We start from the raw sequence: 18,679 nt of genomic DNA, 5'->3' as shown, positions 1-18,679 counted from the left end.
GCTGTCCCTGGGCCATCCCTGGTCTCGCCCTTCGCTCCTGACCGGCCCCACCTGCAGCTCCCTGTGCATCCTGACCCGCACCGGTTTTATTTTCGTGCTGCATTGCTGTTGACATGGAAACCAATACCACTTTCTGTTCCAGAGAATTGGAAGCTAAAGCTACCAAAGAAGTCGAAAGAAAACTAAGCAGGTAAGAGACTCATTTAAATTCCCTCCCACAGTTTATGTGGAATGGTGGCCTAGGGCTAGGAATAGTTGTGGGCTTTATCGGGAGCTTTAATCACTTGTTAATTGTAAGGATAAAAAAAAACCTCTGAATTTGAAAACTATTGCATAGAGAAATGTCTGCAAGTTCAATTAATTCTGTAGACTAAACACCTTTTTAACTGGTTTTTTGTGTGTGTAGCAACTGCAGATGTTTAATACAGTTTCTTTAATAGGGGAGGTTTTTGAAAAGAAAAATAACTTTTCTGCACTAAGTTGTAGTACCTAACAATAACTGAAAAATGAATGAAGGACTTAGGGTTTTTTATACACTTCAGCCAAATTCTGTTTGGAGGCAAGACAGGTGTGGCAATAACTCAATAAACTATGTTGCTGTATAACTTTGGCTCTGCCTCTTTTGCCATGAAGAGTTAGCAGGTGAATTTCCTGTTTACGTGTGGTTTTCAGAATGAGAACTTAACAGAAGGGGCTCGGGAGTTAACTCCTTAACTCGGCACCTCAGAGTCACGTTGAGCTGAGAACTCTGTGCTACAACTTGTATCACTTTTGTGTTTAAGTAATTGTTTCTTCTGCACCGTTTGTTTTTGGTCAGGTGATTCTCTCGCAAGTATCTGCTCGATTGGTTATGTTCTTGGTTTTCAACTTCTGTCCTGCTTCCTTTTTGGGTTCTTTTTCAGTTAGACCTTTAAAGGCCTTTTGCTAGTGATCTGTTAAAGGGATTTCCACTGGGGCCATTTGAGATGTGCCCAAAGCCTGAGTATAGCTGATAGACTCTCAGGTTTGGTACCCTGCATTTTTTCCTTCTTTCCTGTGCCTGAGCAGTCTCCAACTCCCAGGCTGAGCTATGAAACTGTACTGTGAATACTGCTTTGCTTCCCCCTGCTCTCAGTGCGTGTCTTCCTTTTTTTTTTTTTTTTTGATAATACACTTAAGCATGAATGATTTTTCCTGTGTTGTTGATGAAATACAGGGAATAATTGGGAACCTTTAAGATACCTTTGGCACATTGCTGTTAACCCATCAGCGTTCAGGGAGTCGCTGCATTCGCCATGCCAGAAGTGATTTCAGAACTGTGTTACTCAGAGTGACAGAGTGCTAAGTTCAGAGCAATACTTGGTGCCAGTCATAGTAAGTCAGAAGATCTTCACATTTTTATGACCGTAGCAGAGATCTTGTCATGCTGGCAGGCAGTGCCGAGAGTGAGAGGAAGTGAAAGAAAACTACAGAACTTCTGAAATTCAGTGCTTGGAGAGTAAATTCTGCCGTGGAACGGGTCCCCATGTCTCTGACACAGAGGAGTTTTTTTTATTCATTTAAAAGATTCAGAACTGGTTTGAAGTTCACATGAATGCCCCAGCTGGTTTATGTTTAGCCAGGGAGCTCTCGTTGTGTGAGCACACAGCTGATAAAGCGTGGCATGCCTGCGCTGGATAAACCTGATTAATTGTTTTACTGGGGTAGAGCTCAGCAGCTAGCCCTCGTTCTTCCTCCAGTGTCATTATTTACAGTCTTATTAAATTTGCAGTGACCTAGTCAAACTGTAAAAGAGCACATATCCTTTCCTGGGAAGGTACATAGACCTGTGCTAGAGTTTATGCTAATCTCAGATTTCACAGTGTGAATGTAGACTGTGAACTCCACGGGACGCTGGCTTTGCTTTGTGTGTGTTCTGAAGTCACTTCTGGAGTTTATGCTTGTAAATTAATGGGTAGCAAATACACTTTGTAATCTTACTGGGAATATTGGCCTAGGCTGTGGGTTTGTGATAGGATAAGTATTACAGCTTTCAGTGCATCTTGCTTATCCCGTTGGAGTGATTCCTGTTTTACACTCGGGATTAGCATTTGGCTTGTCTGGCCTTTTGGAAAAGAATCCTCATTTGGTCTGCGTTCTCTCTAAAATTCACACATGCCTGGTGCTGTGCAAATATTCCTGGTCTCAAAAATAAGCTTAGTGCATGACTTGCAACAGCGATTCAAAGAAATGCATTGCACACTCTGTTGTGGCATCATGTTGCAAATTAAATGTCATCTGAGCAGCCACAACAAGAGCTGTCTGCTGTTAACTGGGGAAGTCAAAGAGTTAAATTTGTTTAAAATCAGGACTGCTAAAAATCACCATTTAGTTCTTCTGATTTAAGCAATAACTTTTCAATTCTGTTTGGTAAACAGGGCTTTCCTGCCTCATTTATGTGGAACTGAGAGAAGGTAAATATCTGAAATACGTTGACAGTCATTTTCCCAAACCCAGGGGTTTGATTGTTGCTTCACGAGCATGCAAACCATAGGGAAGAGTCTCCATTGCTTCCATTCTCCTGTGATTCTCCCCACCTTGGTTGCAGACTGGCCATGTTCTGGGAGAGCAAACTTCTCACCTCTAGATTTCATCCATGTATTCTGTGAAGTTACTACTGTACAATTGATTTTTACGCTTTCATGTAATAATAACCACCATGTTTCTGTGATATTTTTCTTATCTGCTGCAGGGAAAACATAGAGCTGTCCCAGTGATAGACATATAAAACCAGAGCAAAATATAGTTGTTTCTGTTGATGTGTAAGCATTTGATTTTCTGTTGGGTTTCTGGGGGTGGGTCTTTTTCCTGATAAACTTCTATGGAGAGATATCTGCTGTGAAACGGGAGGAGTTTATTGCAGAGAAAACATTCTCTTCGTACTTTCAGGACCTTTACAGGTACTTGGGTAAAATGACACATCCCTTTCCCCTCCACAGACACCTCTTGAGGCTGTGGGGGATTGCCAGGTGGTCCCCACGAGGTCCCTTTGGTGTTGGAGTCTGGCAGCAGCCCCTGTGCAAGCAGTGCTGCCTCTGCAGCAGTGACACTGCAGCAGCCTGGGTGCTGGGCTTGAGCAGTTGATTATGGAGGAGCAGTTTAATCTGCTTTCCTCGGCTCCTCATTTGTTACAGGAAGATAGGGATTGTTTATGGCTGCTGCTGGAGTCTTGTGTAGTTGGATGATAAACTTCTTGGGAAAGAGATCTGTCTTTTGTCTGCTTATGTAGCGGAGAACATCTTGGATGAAACTCGAGGGCAAAACGAGCACAAATATTCCAGAATTATGGTCCATTTGTTGTCCTTGTATTTGGGAGCATCACTGTGATGAGCCAGCTTCTGTATTAGGGAAATGGGAAAGCTGAGTGGATTCCAGGTAATTGGTTGTGGCAGACCTGGTAGGTAGAATTCAGTCGCTTCACTTTTAGGGTGGTAATTTAAAGACTGAGCTATTTAAAAGCAAAAAAGAAAGTAGCTGATACACATTTACTAATTAATTATTCATTGAAGTATTTTTTTCCGGTTTTTAGCTTGGCAGCACCTCTCCTCTGTTAATAGCTGGAAAGAACACACACACACACACACACACACATACTCACACGTCTGGAAATGAGTGGGTTTGTTTTGTTCTCACTGCCTGAGGCTCTCAGTGCTCCAAGGAACACGCTGGGTGGGTTCAGGTGCCAGAGTGTTTCCATCTGAAGTACTGGCAGTGTTGGTTGGGATTGTTTTGTTAACTTCAAAGTACTGGTGTCTGTTCCATAAACTCCAAGTGCTCCTTTGGTGTAGTGTGCTGTAGGAATTGTAGTATCCCATTTTAATCAAAATATACATTTTATTATTGATGTTTGTATAATGCTGGTGAGCAGGAAAGCTAATTGTTGGTTTTTACAGAACCTGAGAAATCACTTTCATTGGCAACTTTATGTAATTGTGTGATTTCAAAACACTGAAAGATGAGGAGACTGTTAGGTCAGAATACAGATTTATCAGTCTCAGCAGCATTTGAAAGTCTGTGTAGAAGATCAGCTGTAGGTTGAACACGTGGTGCTGTCTTTGCAGAATTGTTAAAGATCTTTCAGTCCCTGATACTTACCTGCAGCTACCTGGCAGTGTTCCACCTGTAGCACTGCAAGTTAATTTATAACTAGAAGAAGAACAAATAGTAGAAGGGATTTATTTATTTATTTATTTATTTATTTATTTATTTATTTTAAAAAATTTAATACGTCCATCACTGGAAATTTTACATTGGTTTCAGAAGTTGCTGTGTATAATAATTTCTAATTCTTACTTGTGTGTTTGCTCCATACCTCTGTTCATCTCTCCAGTAATGGGGCTCAGGGTTCTTGTAAGCATCATTTCCTCGGTGTGGTGATAGAATTTTGATTTTATTGTGGCAAAACATGTTGCCCTTTGATATATTGTAACAGCAAAGATAGCAAAGCTGCACAAATACTAATTACTTCATCCTCAGCCTGTCTGCCAGGGGGAAATACTGGTGAACTTGATTTTGCTCTTCTGCCACATAAGAATAAAGGTTAAGTATGGCTATTTCAGCCCAGGTGTTTTTACAATGCTGAACTGGAGCTTTAGAAATTAAAGATTGATAGTACACTTTTTTTCCAAGAAGCAAAGTAATAAGTGAAGCATGTTTTGATACAAATATTACCTGAAATGTTTGCAGTTCCAGCATGCAGTTTGAGCTTTTTCCACTTCAGAAGCCAAGTAACAAATCAAGCCATACAAAAATGAAATGCCTTGTACTGTCTTGATAACCTGCCTTAGAAGACTAAAAAGTCTGTTTTGTTTGGTTTTTTTGCTTTTAATAGCTTAATTGAGGAAAGCATTTTAGTAGTTTGTTGGGCTTTTTTCCCCCTGTATACAAAGAATTATGCTGGGGTACACAATTGGAACAAAAATTTGCTGTTAAATAACTAATGGTAAATATTTATCTGACCCTCGGTCTGCTTAAATTTATGCAGATAACAGCAGCTTCTCCTTGCCCATCTTCAGGGCCATCAAATGTGCAGTCTCTCCTGAGATCAAGATCCATTTTCATTTTGCCTCACTTGAAAATAAAGCACCTTTCAAGTTAAGCTGTTAAAACCAGAGGCCTTTGTTCTGTCTCCTGTGTGGATTTCCTATTGCCAGGGTGTTTTATTTTCACTTGATCTAAATTGAAAAATATGGTTTGCATTTCTGCTAAGGCCATTTAACCTTGAGCAGGCTAATCCTGTTACACAGGAGGAGGAGGACACTGCCTGTGCATGTGTTTTGGGGAAAGTTGGGTGTCAGATAGGGGAAATCACAGAGCCCTGTTTATTATTCACGTTATCAGTCGGAATGCTCGCTCCTTGCTTTTCCCAGCCAGCTGATAGACTGTGTGCTGCAAACACTCTGGCCAAACAAGGTCCACGGATGAATTGTCCCAGGTGCAGGGGAAAGCCCAGCACAGGAGCTTGTTCATTTGCTGGCTCTGTGCTGTTGCCACGAGCCCGGATTGCTGCGGTGCTTGCCCTGCTGTAAAGGACCCTGGAGCTGCTGCTGCTGCTGCACAGGAGCAGGGAGCCCTCAGTCCCAGGTGATAAATGGGAAATGCCACGTTCCACTTCTGTTCCTCAAGGAGCAGCAGCAGTGGAGCTTGTTTGCTACGTGTTCGAAGGGAGCTTGGAGTCAGAGGCATCAATCCCATCATTTGCTGTCTGGTGATGGGGCTGTGGATTTGTGTGCTGGGAAGAAAAAAGGAGACTCGTGCTTCCAGCTGGCAGAAATGGAAATTCAGGTGGAAATTCTGCATGAGGCGCTGATGAATTAAGAGGCAAATGTGAATTTTTGTCCCAGGTTTAAGTTTGTGTGTGAGGATGGTGAATAGGCCTGTCTTACTTGAAGGGTTAATTTTTCAGGGACAGGAAGGGCTTTGCTGCTGCTCCTTGGTTGTGCCAGTTGAGTTAGTTTTGCTCTGAGATTTGATGTTGTAGTGGTAATTAATACTCTTGAAAACTTATAATGAACTATAGGTGGATGGTTTTTATCTAGGGAATACCTAGAGTTCTGATCCTAGTCTTAGAGGGGTTTTATATCTCCTAAGCTTGCTTTGTAATCTAAAATCTGTTTGTCTTAAAAAGATAAAAATTGAATGAACACGCTGTCAGAATTTAGGAGTTCTGTTGCTCCTGTGTGACAAAAACGCAGTGATGCTGTGGTAGAATATTCCAGAGATATTGGTACGTTAGTTGTTAGCATCTGTATTCCTAAAATGAAATGTAATTGTGTTGATTTAACTGTAGCAGGATTGATGAGGTTTTTTTTTATTTTTTTTTTCCCTGTGAAAATACTACTTTGCATTCTGCTTGCTCTTCAACGTGTTACAGCTTTCTTCTAAAAGCAGAATGGTTTTTCAGTTAATGCAGTTTTGGCATGCAACAGACTGAAATTTGTTATACAAAGCAAGTGCTGGTGGCTGTCTTTAACTCCTAGAACTCTGCTGAGGTTATTGTAGCTGCTGTAACTCAGGTGTAGCCCCAGCAGGCAGTCAGAGGTGAGGCCCAGCCCAGGACTGAGTTCCCAGGGAGCAGACCAGTGCTTCTGCTCGGAATGCAAGGAGCTGTGCACGAGCTGGGTATCGTGGAAGGAGCTGGCATCTGTAGGAGCTGTTGCCTCTAATTCCAGAGCTGGTGTTGTTCTCCAGTTCAAATTGCCTGTCATATTTTGGACTGTCCCAAATTAACCCAAACTGAGGGTCAGTATCACCAACACCCCTGTGGTTCCAAATGCTCAGGGTGTGACAGCAAGGGGCAGAACTGACTGAAGTGTCACCTTTGTAGTGCACAGATGTCACTGCAGGTTAATCATTGCCTCAGATTTGCACAGGAGCGAGGGACTCCTCTCAATGAAACTGGCCAGCTGGAATTGTTTCTCCAGTTAGGAGCCTGACCTCTTAGTTGTCCATGAAATCGTTTTTGAGACCTAATTGTAAATGCAAGATGGCTTTTGCAGTGAGACCGTCCTTGGTGGATGTTGCAGCCAGCTGATGAGGCTGTGATAAAATGCAAAATAACCACTTTGTGTTTGATGGATTGTGATTCCTCTGGCTGTGCTCAGGGGGGGTCTCAGAAATAACACTTTGGGGTAATTATTTTGCATACTGTCAAGAGCCATTGTTTCTTAAAAGAAGTAACTAATGCCTGCTTTCTGTTATTAGGAAATGTTAAAAGCCAGAATTTGGTCAGTGGGAGCTGATGCCTGCACTTGCTCTGAAAGGGACTTGAGCTGAGTTAGAAGTATGATTAATTGGTTGTTTATATAGCTAAAAAAGTAATGAAAGTTTTAGTACCTGTGGACTGTCTGGTGGTTTAATACATTCAATTTGCATTGCTTCTGGCAGACATCAAACTATCTTATTTAAAACTGGAGGTTTATGGGTGGTTTGGGGTTAAAAAGGAGCCAGCTCAGTGTTTCTGGGCAGATGCAAACCATGTAGTCACTGCCCCATATTGACATCGTCAGTTCTTCTTCAAAAAACTTTCCAAGTCTGTTTATAAGCAGCAGAAGCTGGCCAGTGGTTTGCTCAGCCTTGGTTTGAGCAGAAATGCTGTGTATCAAGTGCCATTAATTAACGTTCTAAGTTTCGGTTTCGCTTTTGACAAGTTACGCTTTTGTTTCTGGGTCAGGGAGCTCTGAAATGGCCCTGCTGGTGCCAGCTGTGGTCTGCCCCTGCCCACACTGGGCTGTTTCCTGGCAGAGGTGGTTTGGGGCAGATGCACAGGGTTTGTGTGGCTTAGGCTGCGTGCAGGAGCACTCCTGGCTGGGGTGTGCCAGAGCTCAGTGACACCAGTTCAGGGAGAGATTAAACATCTGAATTTGCTGGCTTTTGAACCAGATCCAACCCTAAGTCTTCACTGTAAGCTTTGGAAGAAAGAACTCCTTACATGTAGCTTGACACCACATCTGCACTTGAAGGTCCTGCCACTGGTGGGTTGCACTGACAGCGATGGTCCCTGTAGAAACAGGATCCAATTAGAAGCAAAATTCCCCAGTTCCTTTTGTGTCACTGTGAAATAATTGTTCTAAAATGAATCTAAGTGTGTACAAATTGTATTTTGGGAGAGTTAATTACAAACTGTGTGGTTCAGGGATTTAGTGCAAGAAGAGGAAGAACAGTTGATGGAAGAAAGGAAAAAGAGAAAAGAAGACAAGAAGAAGAAGGAAGCTGCTCAAAAAAAGGTATGTGGAGCACTGAGAATAAACCCCTGTGCTTGAAGGTGACTTGTTCCATCACTAGTAAAAACAGCTGTTTTCTTATTAATTTAATGTTTTAAATTTAAATGGGCTGACAGTTATTTAGAGGTAATTGGCATATTGGACTTTGCCATTGGCTCTGTGTAGTTTCTTACAAAGCTAGATTTTCTTCTTTTTCCTGATTGTCAGTTGAGGCAGTCTCAGGTTTGAAGCACCTCAGTGTTAGTGTGTTTGCTAATAGAATGAAAGTGCCATTTTAAGGCAGTGGGTTTCAGCTGCATCCTTATTTTAATATATCTTCTTATTCTTCAGTATGGAAACATGCCGTGAGAGAATTTCTAGTAAGGAATACAAATTTTCATAAAAAAGGGAATATTGACAAAAATGTTTGGGGATGGAAACATCACAGAAATGCTTGTAAATACTTCAAAATCCCTGTTTGCTGACAAGATCCTCATCATGGCCATTGATTCTAAATATTGACCCTGAGCATGAGAGGAGCTGTAAATGCAGTTTTTAAAGATGTCCATTTAGGTAGGAGCAGAGTGAACCTGCTCAGCAGTTCTCTCTGATTCCTTTGCCTGATGCTGGGTGTGCCCCAGGAGCAGCCTGGTTTGTTTTACAGCCACAGGCTTGCCAGCAAAGCCTCCTGAGCCAAGCCCCAGGCCCTGATGGAGTCTGGTAGAGCCCAGCCTGAACACATTTGCTGTGTTCTCTTGGGCACCAGCACCTCAGCCCAGACAGCAGCCAGGAGCCCTGGCTGTGCCCCTGCTCTCCAGCATCGCTTCAGGTGCTGTAGGTCATCAGAAACAGCAAAAAAAGTTTTGAAAAGTTCTGAGTTCTCATTCTCCCATCCGTGGGCCAAGTGCCAGGCTGGTGAGGTGGGTCACAGCTGGGCAGGGGGCAGAGCACAAACTCTGCAGAGGAAGCTCTGAGCATGCACAGGCACAGCAAGAGCCAGAGAGGCACCAGGTACCTGTGCTGTGAAGGACAAACCAGTGCTTGGGGTTAATACACTGGCTGTTTCAGTAACTGGGACCGAAGGGAGGAGTGGAGGGACAGCAGCAATCCCAGAGGTGACTCTGGGGCTGTGGAAGGGCTCTGCTGTGCCCCCATCCTGCTGCTGAGTTCTGGGTGCATCCATTGCCCTTTTTGTGCACTGCGAACACGTGAGCACTTGGCTCAGCCAGGTGCTGGAGCACAGAATCCTGGGATTCTGAGGGCACAGAACCACCCAAGGCTTCAAAGTAAATGTCTGAACCATATTTGCTGGACAGAAAGCGTGGTGAGCAGTTGCGGTGGTGTGCGGTGGCCCCACGTGCAGCACCTTTCTTTGGGAGGCTGGGGAAGAGGGAGAGCAGCCCCGGAGCACAGAGGAGGAGCTGGGGCTTTTGGGAGGCCCTTCCTGAGCACAGCCTCACTGTGGTGTACACTTAAAATCACATCACTCAGGTGCATTTCCATACAAGAAATGTTTCTCTCCCATTTTGTCCTGCGATAAACTTTTATTCAAACGGATCTCTCATCTTGGCCATGTCACATGTGTAACCCATTGAATCTTGCAAATGAAAGACTTGAAGCTTTGGCATTTGCTCTCTTATTCTTTCCCATTTCCAGGTCACTCCCCCTTCCCTGCCCTGTTCTGCAGTAAAAGTGGTGGCAGGTCTTTGCTTCCAGGCACAGTTTTTAACTCGCTTAAAACATCTTAATTTGCAAGTTTAATTTGGTCTGTTTCATGTAGTTATCTTTCAAATTAATTTTGTCTTCTATAACATTTAAACAGCTTTTTAAACATAAGGAATAGTAGGCCTGGGTTGGTTAGAGAGAGGCTTCTGAAGTAGATAATTAAATAACTTGAAACCATTTAAAAAGGGGAAAGTCAGAAGCTAATGTTGCTTTATGAAGTGACACATGTACATGTGGTTTCTCTCTTATCTGCACAAATCACTGACACTTCTTTTTTCTTTTTCTAGGCCATTGAACAAAAAATCAAAGGTAAGTTACTTTACAGTTAGTTCTACTCTGTGTATTATTTCTGGGGTTTTTAAATATGTTGAATCAAATGTGTCACCTGAAATCTCCTCCCAAAAGTGACAGATGGGACCCTTGAGATTTCAGCTGCACTTTTTCAGTGACCACAGAAGTCTAGAAGAGTAACAGCAAAGTGTTTACTCAGGGATTGGAGTTGCTGATCTTCCTGTTTTCCATTCTTATTTACTTACAGAGGACCAGGCATAGACATAATATCTGAAGTTTCCTTCCTCGGTTGCTTTTTTCCTTTCCCTTTTTTGCTTCATTTGAAAAGTGCACCAACATGTCAGAATAACTGTGTGTAGGATGGATCTGTTTGAAACTTAATTTACAAATATTATGTCCAGTTTTAACTCCTGCAAAATGATCAGGATGCCAGTACCCAAAAGCTGTAATTTCAAGACTCATGGCAGGTGGGAGCACTGCTGTTTTCTGAGTGTTTGTGGGGTTTGTATGCATCTCCATCCCAACCAGCTTCTAAAAAGGGGAAAAATTACTCTTTTCACTTTCTCTTGAATTGTAGCTCCTCTCCTGTTAGTTGGGAAGTGCATAGTGATTGCTGAAGTGATCATGTGGAGTGCTTGCTGAAACCTTTTCTGGGAGCACTGGTTTAATTTAGCCCTTACTGGAGCAGTGGCCGACACTCCAGAAGCTTCGGAGCCCTGCTTAGCAGAGATGTAATTCCTGCTGGAAAAATCAAAAAGGGTTTGAAGACTGCTAGGGCTTGGAGGCAGGGGACTGGCAGAGGACACTGTGCTGGGGAAGAGGCAGGGAAGCACCAATGTCTGTTCCCAAGGGGTGTGGCAGGACCATCCCAGCTGGGATGTGCTGGCAGTGGGGCAGGCAGGTTGTCCTCATGGGCACTGCTCTGATGCTCTGCAGAACCCATTCCCAGCTCACAGCAGGGACAGTTGATCTGGCATTTCTAAGTGCAGTGTGTACTCTGGGTGGGTGTGTTTAAATGGGAAAAATACCTGGATTGAGGGAGGACCAGTGGATTTTTAGTGTGTGAGGATGCTGTGGGGAGGGAAGGAGGGAGGGCAGCTGTGCTGCTGTGGGTGGGAAGTTCTGCTGCTGCCCGGGGAGGCTGATGGGTTGGTTTGGAAAAAGGGATTGCTGGAGGCAGAGGGAGCTGCCAGAGCCCTGAGTGAGCTGCAGCAGGGTCTGCAGCATTCCTGGAGCCACTGGCAACGATGGAAGCTGCTGCTGTGTGTGTCCCACCATCCTCTGAGCTGCATCGGGCTCATCCCACCCTGTAGCCACTGAAATCCACTGGGGGTCCAGCTTTGTCTTTGGGCCCAGGACAGAATAATCAGTAAAATTGCTGGAAGACTGTTTTAATTAATAAATGTTCTTCATTTGTTTTTTTAGCATGCCCTTTTTCAAGCAGTGCACAGAATTGTGTTTGAATACAGGCTAAGGGTTGGTTTTCTTCTGTACGCTCCTGCCAGAAGGCTTCTAGGATAATAGACCAGATTTAAAGAATTGTGAAAATGTCTGGGTTTCTTCTGAAGTGATAAAACATGTCTGAAAAGACAGTGATGATGGAAAATGACAGAATACTTTGCTGTATAATAAGGAGCACTTGGAGTGCCCGTTTGACCAGTGTGTGCCTGGGCTGCACTGGCATCACATCAGGGCTGAGGCTGCACAAAGCAAATGGCTAAAAATAGCATGAACCAGGAGGGCAGGAATTCTGCTTGGGAGGCTACCCGGTGGGAATCTTCACGTGGAATGAAAATGTGTTTTTTCTGAAGGACAGAGTAATTTAAAAATATATTATTTTTTTTTCTTCTTTGAGGCTTAACATTCAATAATGGAAGTGTTAAGTTCCAGCTTAATTATGTTATTATTTAAAGGGTGTTTCATAAAGTCCAGCAGGAATTGAGAGTTGTCAGAGAAACATAAACTGGCAGTGCTGTGGAAGAAAAGGCATCATGAGATGCAGATACACAACTTTTTGCTACAGTTTCTATAGGAACAAAATCCGAAGCTTGTGTTGCACATGGCTCTTGCCTTGTTTCGCCAGTTTTGCCTCCCTGTGTTTCAGGATGCAAATTAATGTTTCATTAGTTTCCAAGTTTCCATCACGTTAATGTCTTAAATAATTTATTCTGTGCATGAGCTGAAGATAAAATACAAGAGTATAAGATCTCTGAATAATTCAGAATTATGTGCCTCTTTCAGAAAAGAAGCTGGTTAAGTGCTGGGGGTAGGAAGGGAGGGTATTTCTTGGTTTTAAGTGTAGTTTGGACAGCTCCAAACTGTTGTTGTAGCTGCAGCAGCCAGCAGTGATCATGTAAAATGACAAGAACCTTCCAGGGAAGTTCACAGAGCTGGGGGTTTTCCTGTTCAGGATTGGGAATGAGAGTAATGAAAAAGATGCTAACAACAACGTTTCTGGTACCCTCAGCATTTTATTTTAATGCCATAGTATCGCAGTTAAAAATGCACATGTGGCATTGCTGCAGATTTCAGGAATTCTGACCTGCCTGGTTTGATCCAGCTGGTTTTATTAAAGGAGGGAAGAGGAGGTTGGGAGCGTTGGAGGTGAGTCTATTAGTTCTATTAATTACTAAGTGGAAAGTTGATCTGTTTGTGCAGCAGCTGGCACATCATGTGCCTTCCCTGTGCTCTTGTACCAGGTATTCTAGGAAAAAAATAAGTATAGTTTTATGAGCTCCTGTTTGTTGAAAACGCTGTAGAATCCTCAGCTGTGGTGTTCCTTCTAGCAAGGCAAAAAACATCCTTTCGGTGTGTTTAGAGGCAGTGCTGTTAGAGACAGAGAAGTTAACCCAGTGATCCCGAATTTCCCCTAGAGCAGAGAGCTCTGATGAGCCCCACACTGCAGGGAAGGCTGAGCTGGGCTGTGCCTGGTGCTCCAGGGTGGCAGCTAAAGTCTTTACCTTTGCACACAACTGGATGTGTGGGTGGGAAGAACGGGATGAGGAGTGCCCAGAGCTGGCGGTGCCTCGGGAAGTCTGGGGGCTCAGGGGAGCTATCCCTGCAGCCCAGAAAGCGCCACTTTCATCGCAGGACAGAGCAAGCTGAATTGCCCGCTGGAAAGGGAAGCGCTCTAAAAATAGCTGGGCGTGGAATTGAAATCTTTGACTCGTGTTTCCCACCTCAACTTCTCACGCGTGTTCCTCTCGGCGGAGCGGAGCGGAGCGGAACGGCCCGACTGCACAAAGCCTGCCGGGCTCCGCCGGGCTTCTCCCGACTGGAAAATCTCTCCCGCTAGCTCCTAAGCGTCGGGGAGATGCCAGGGGCTGCGCCCGCGGCCCGCAGCCCCGCGGGAAGGGCTCGCTCACCTCCGTGCGGATCTGCAGGGGTTAAAGCCTTGGCAAACACGCCGAGATTTTCCAGAGCAGCTCTCCCGAGCTCACAGCTGCGGCCATTTTTCCAGCAGGAAAATTCTAGCACTACATCTTAGGTGTGTCAGCTGGAAGGGCAGGCGCGCCGGGTCGGTGCTGGAGCCTTGCAGCCCTGGCAGCCCCGGCAATGCCGCGCGGCCCCGGGCGGATTTCGGGGCACAGCAGCCGGGAGCGCTCCCCTGCCAGCCGGGCGCCGCTCTTTGTGCGGGTCAGCGGAGGATTTCATCTCTCTGCGCCGGTTTAGTGCGAGGCACAAACTGTTTTCCGTCTGCATTAAAGTTCCTCAAGCAGCTGCTTGCCTTTTTTTTTTTTTTTTTTTTTTTTCTTCCTCCTTGGAGGGGGAGTGTGAGTCCCTGGGCCCCTGCTCCAGGAGGAGTTGGCAGGCAGCTCCTGGAGCAGTAAAATGACACCATGCTTCTCCTCCATTTTCTAATGAAATCTGCAGAGTGGGAAAGCAACACAAGTTGGAAGCGCCTTTCTTTGGAATCTCTCTGTAACTCCACCGTCCCCTGCTCTGAGGGTTTGCAGCAGGTTTGTTCTTTACGAAAATCTGTCCTTTTTAATGCTAGTTTCTGTAAACTTGCTGTTGCTTGTCAATTAACTCTGATAAACTGTAAGTCTGTTAATGTTGTCTTTCTGCCTTAATACAACTAAAGATAAAATACTGGTGCGTAGAGCAAACTTTTCTTAACAAACAGCTAGTTTAGAGCAAGTTAAAATGTTAAGATAACAATTTAGGGGTGCTGGAATTCATAGTAGCCATATTGGAATATTAATGTGTTATTTAGCCTTCTGAGAAGTTGTGGAGCAGAAAATGTTGGACAGGTTGAATTTTACAGCTTGAAACTTACTCTGTGGTTCTGAGGGAAGCAAAGGCAGGGGAATTCTGTTGCACTTTGGATAATTTCAGCTGAAAATTAGCATATAATTGTGGGCTCTGCATATTGTATAGCATAGCCCTGGAACCTGGCAAATGTGTTACACAATTTGCTGATATCACAGTAGAGAGAATTTCCATATTTGCTAAGGAAACAAATGCTTAGAATACATGTGAAACACAATATTTCTAAGGTGTTAGAGAAGTGCTGTTGGTGCTGTGCCCTAGGGCTGGCTGGGCAGTGAGTGCCTTGTTTATTTGTTGCGCTCTTTGATAGTCCAAAGTGATTCGAGTTCCTGCAGGTCCCTCGGGGTCTGTTCTAACACACTTGGTCTTAAAGTGCTTTAATTAGGAAAGTAAAGTGTTAGGGCTGCCCTGGGCTTGCTGTTGGCAGCTCTGTCTGGGTGTCCGGGGAATGTCAGATGGAAATTATTTCACTTTACCCCAGAGGAGCAGTGCTGGGTGTTGTGTTAAAGTCTTTTCAAGTGGGGTGTGCTTGTGTTTTCTGCTTAAGGTGGCAGTGGAAAGAACGAGAGCTGGAACAGTGTGTGCCAGAGGTGTGTGTGTGTCCGTGTCCCAGGACTGCTCTGCTGGCTGCAGGAAGGGATTGTGTGTGTCACAGCTCAGCTGAGCTGTGCTCCGGGCTCTGCAGGGTCGTCCGTGGAAGCAGCTGGGGCAGGAGGCACAGGGAGAGCACCAGAAGTTATGGTTTGGGCACTGGTTACGCAGCTTGTGGAGTGGGAGCAAATGTGGTTTAATTTCAGAGCTCGTTGCAGTACCTGGACGGCAGAAAAGTGCAAAGTCCTTCTGCATTAAATTGTCAACAACTTCTCAGCAATTTGCTTAAATAGCACCTCTCCCCCTTCAGGGCTTAGTTACTCTCAGTTACTTTATTTATAATGCAAGAAATTTTAGAAGCACCAAATGAAGTAGATTTGTTTAATATTATTTCTTATTTGTGAAGTTCAGTTTTGAACCAGAAGTCAGAATTTGTTGTCTCATTATGTACATCAAAATATTTTGCAAGGAACCAGTTGCTTTCCTTAATATAGGGAAGAGCTTAAATTGAGGAAATCTGAAGTGGTGGTTGTGATCTCTATCAGCTTCCCAGTTTATCTGATAGCCTTTCAATACCTTCTGTTCCCTGTGCTCTGTGCAATACATTGAGTTGTGTCCTGGCCCTTCCTCTCCTAAATTCTGTCCCTCTCCAGTCAGCTGTGAACTGGGAGAGCTGGGTTCCTGCTGTGCCCTGGGAGGGGCAGCTGAAGTTGGTTGTCCTCACCCTGATACTTCTGCCCTCCTATTTGTCAAACAAGGAGATCTCCAGAGTTTTCTGTCCTGCATCCCTTAAGAAGCCTAAATGCAATATTCCATTAAAACACAACTCAGGTGCTGATTCTTCAAAGCCTTTATTCTAAAGGCTTCTATTTTGTGTTTTTCAGAATATGTAAAGTAGAAATAAACAGAAATTATATCATAAGTAGCACTTACAACATTCAAATTGATTCCTTAAACAAAAGCTTGAGTTTGTTTTTATTTTTGTTGTATTCCCATGACTCAGTTCCTGAAAGTGAATGATAAAATGGTCTTTAAACATATTTAAAAGATTTTAAAAACTCCTGAAAACAACATTCTCAGTCGTGTAGTAACATTATTCCTGGTGCTAAGGGAGGTCATGGTCAAGTATAGAGGTATCTTGGGAAGCTTCACAATAAATATTAAGACACTTTATGGATATCTCATCCAAGAAATTTGAAAAGCACATGAGCATATCAATACTGTGAGGGATAGCAGTCACACAGCAGTTCCTGCCTGGTGACCTGACTGCCTCCCTGTCCCTGTCCCTGGCTGGGTGTGCTGTGTTCCCTGCCACCTCTGCCCATGCTTTCACCTTCCCCTCGCCTTGCCGGGGCCGTGCTGTCAGGACTGAGATAATTTGGAGCTGCAGTTGCACATTTGGCATTTTCCCAGTGCCAGCACTGTCCTTCCCTGTGCTGGCAGCCGTTCTGCTGGCACCTCTCACTCCAGGGCATCAGTGACTTTTCCTTTGGGTGTTGGGCTCCTTAAAGCAGGGAATCCTTATCAACGTGTCCTGTAGGTCCTGTTTAGCATGCTGTAAATGAGAACTTGGTTAGGAGTGGTAGCAAGGCATATTCCTGCTTCCAGGTCTGTGCCGTGGAACTGTGTGATTGTGGGATAACAGCTTTTCCTCAGGGATGAGTTACAGCTTGAATCAGAAGAAATGCTGCCATTACATCATGTATAAACACCTCTGATAATATTGACTTAGTCTTCAATTTTTTAAGTTGCTGTTCACGTGAATAACTCTGTCCCACTTTCTTTTTCCTGGGGGTGGGGGTAGTGCCAGAACAAACCAAGACAAGTGTAAGCCAGCCCCAGCCTGTCACCTGCACCGGCACTTCCACAGGAACCAGCACTACTAATAATGCCAAGCGGGCCCCAGCCAGCAGCCAGCAGCAGCCCTTGCCTCGATACCCTCCTCGGGAAGTACCACCACGATTCCGACACCAGGAACAGAGACAGCTTCTGAAACGAGGGCAGCAGTTACCAGTGATAGCTGCAAACCTGGGATCCACTCCCAAAGTGTTAAACAGCCAGTCAGGAGGCAGCACTGGCACCAGTAACCAGCCCGTGACCAACGGAGAAGTGCCCAACAGCAGCAAAAAACAGCCAGGTGAGGGCAGGTACCTTGTTTTCCTTCAGCTCAAATCGAGTAGCTTAAATTCAGGTATTCAGGGGAGTATTTCAGCCAACATTATTTAAACTTCCACTGTAAGCTGTAGCATGAGGTGATCCCTTCCTGTGTCAGGTGACAGTGAATGTTGCAGGATGGTGTTGGCCTCTCTGGGCAGGTTCTAGGTTGAAGCTTCAGCCTTGTCTCAGTTGTTGGCAGCAGTAGCTGGCAGACACGGCAGGGTTGGAGCAGGTGGTGATTCTAGTGTGACCTCTGCTGTGCTGCACATCCCCAGTCTTTGTCCTCAGCATTGACCCAGACGTGGTCGTGGTACGAAGCACCTTTGTTGTGTCCAGTTTTGATAGACACATCCCGGAAAGAAGGGTCTTTGGGACCCACCCCTGAGATGGGCTGATCCCACAGCCAGGGGACGGGGGAATTCTGCCCCACTCAGGTGACACCCCACCTGCAGAGCTGCTCCAGCCCTGGGGCCCAGCACAGGGAGCACGTGGAGCTGCTGGAGCAAGTCCAGAGGAGACACCAGATGAGCAGAGGGATGGAGCAGCTCTGCTGGGATGAAAGGCTGGGGGAGTTGGGATTGTTCAGCCTGGAGAAGAGACCAGGGGTGACCTAAGAGACCAGGGCCTTCCAGTACCTGAGGGGAGCCCACAGGAAGGGTGGAGAGAGACTTTTTACAAGGAATGGAGTGACAGGACACGGGGAATGGCTTCCCAGTGCCAGAGGGCAGGGTTGGTTGGGATAGTGGGAAGGAATTGTTCCCTGTGAAAGTGGGGGGCCCTGACACAGGGTGCCAGAGCAGCTGTGGCTGCCCCTGGATCCCTGGCAGTGTCCAAGGCCAGGTTGGGGCAGCCTGGGACAGTGGAAGGTGTCCCTGGCATGGCAGTGGAACTGAGTGGTCCTCAAAGCCACTTCCAGCACATTCTTTACGTGATTCTGAACAGCACCTAGAGACATGGCTTTCAACTTCATACCTGGAGATCCAGCTGGGGTACAGCTTGTTCAGGATATCAGAATTGTCTTTTATTGACAGGTCAGGGTTTTTCTGTTTTTTCACCTGATGCTTGGTTGTATTACAGAATGGACCCACTTTCACCTTTACTGCTATTTAAGTTCAGTCATCTTTTGTTACTTTGGTGTGTTATGCACTCCTTCAATAACCTTTGAAGTCTTTGTGACTCTGCCTGTTACATGTGTGGGATGTGTTGTTCAGTGACTGCACTAACATGCTGTTTGGTTAATTTTACAGAACATTAATGTAGTTTATTTTTGTCTGGGAAAAAAGTAACTTTCTGTGAGGGATCTAGTTTTTCAAAGGGATTTGGTATTAATGCATGCCAATGCTCAGTACTTCCTTATTTTTATACTTGTATTTATATTTTGATGTGCACGTAGCAGTGATGATGTAACTTTTTCCCCACAAATA

The 18,679-nt window shown here is 44.9% G+C and overlaps 1 protein-coding gene across 1 annotated transcript in view; it reads left to right on the top strand.

Annotated features, from left to right (window-relative positions):
• TNRC6A (trinucleotide repeat containing adaptor 6A) overlaps nt 1–18,679 on the top strand; it is a 42,597-nt gene that overhangs the window by 830 nt on the left and 23,088 nt on the right. Inside the window, exons 2-6 of the mRNA XM_062503299.1 lie at nt 143–190; nt 2,397–2,432; nt 8,153–8,243; nt 10,232–10,253; nt 16,903–17,235. Coding sequence (XP_062359283.1) covers nt 143–190; nt 2,397–2,432; nt 8,153–8,243; nt 10,232–10,253; nt 16,903–17,235 — 530 coding nt within the window. The remainder of the gene's footprint in view (nt 1–142; nt 191–2,396; nt 2,433–8,152; nt 8,244–10,231; nt 10,254–16,902; nt 17,236–18,679) is intronic.

This window comes from Cinclus cinclus, chromosome 16 (assembly GCF_963662255.1).
Source record: "Cinclus cinclus chromosome 16, bCinCin1.1, whole genome shotgun sequence".
In the NCBI taxonomy this organism is placed as follows: Eukaryota; Metazoa; Chordata; class Aves; order Passeriformes; family Cinclidae; genus Cinclus; species Cinclus cinclus.
This window is presented reverse-complemented; position numbering and strand designations above follow the sequence as displayed.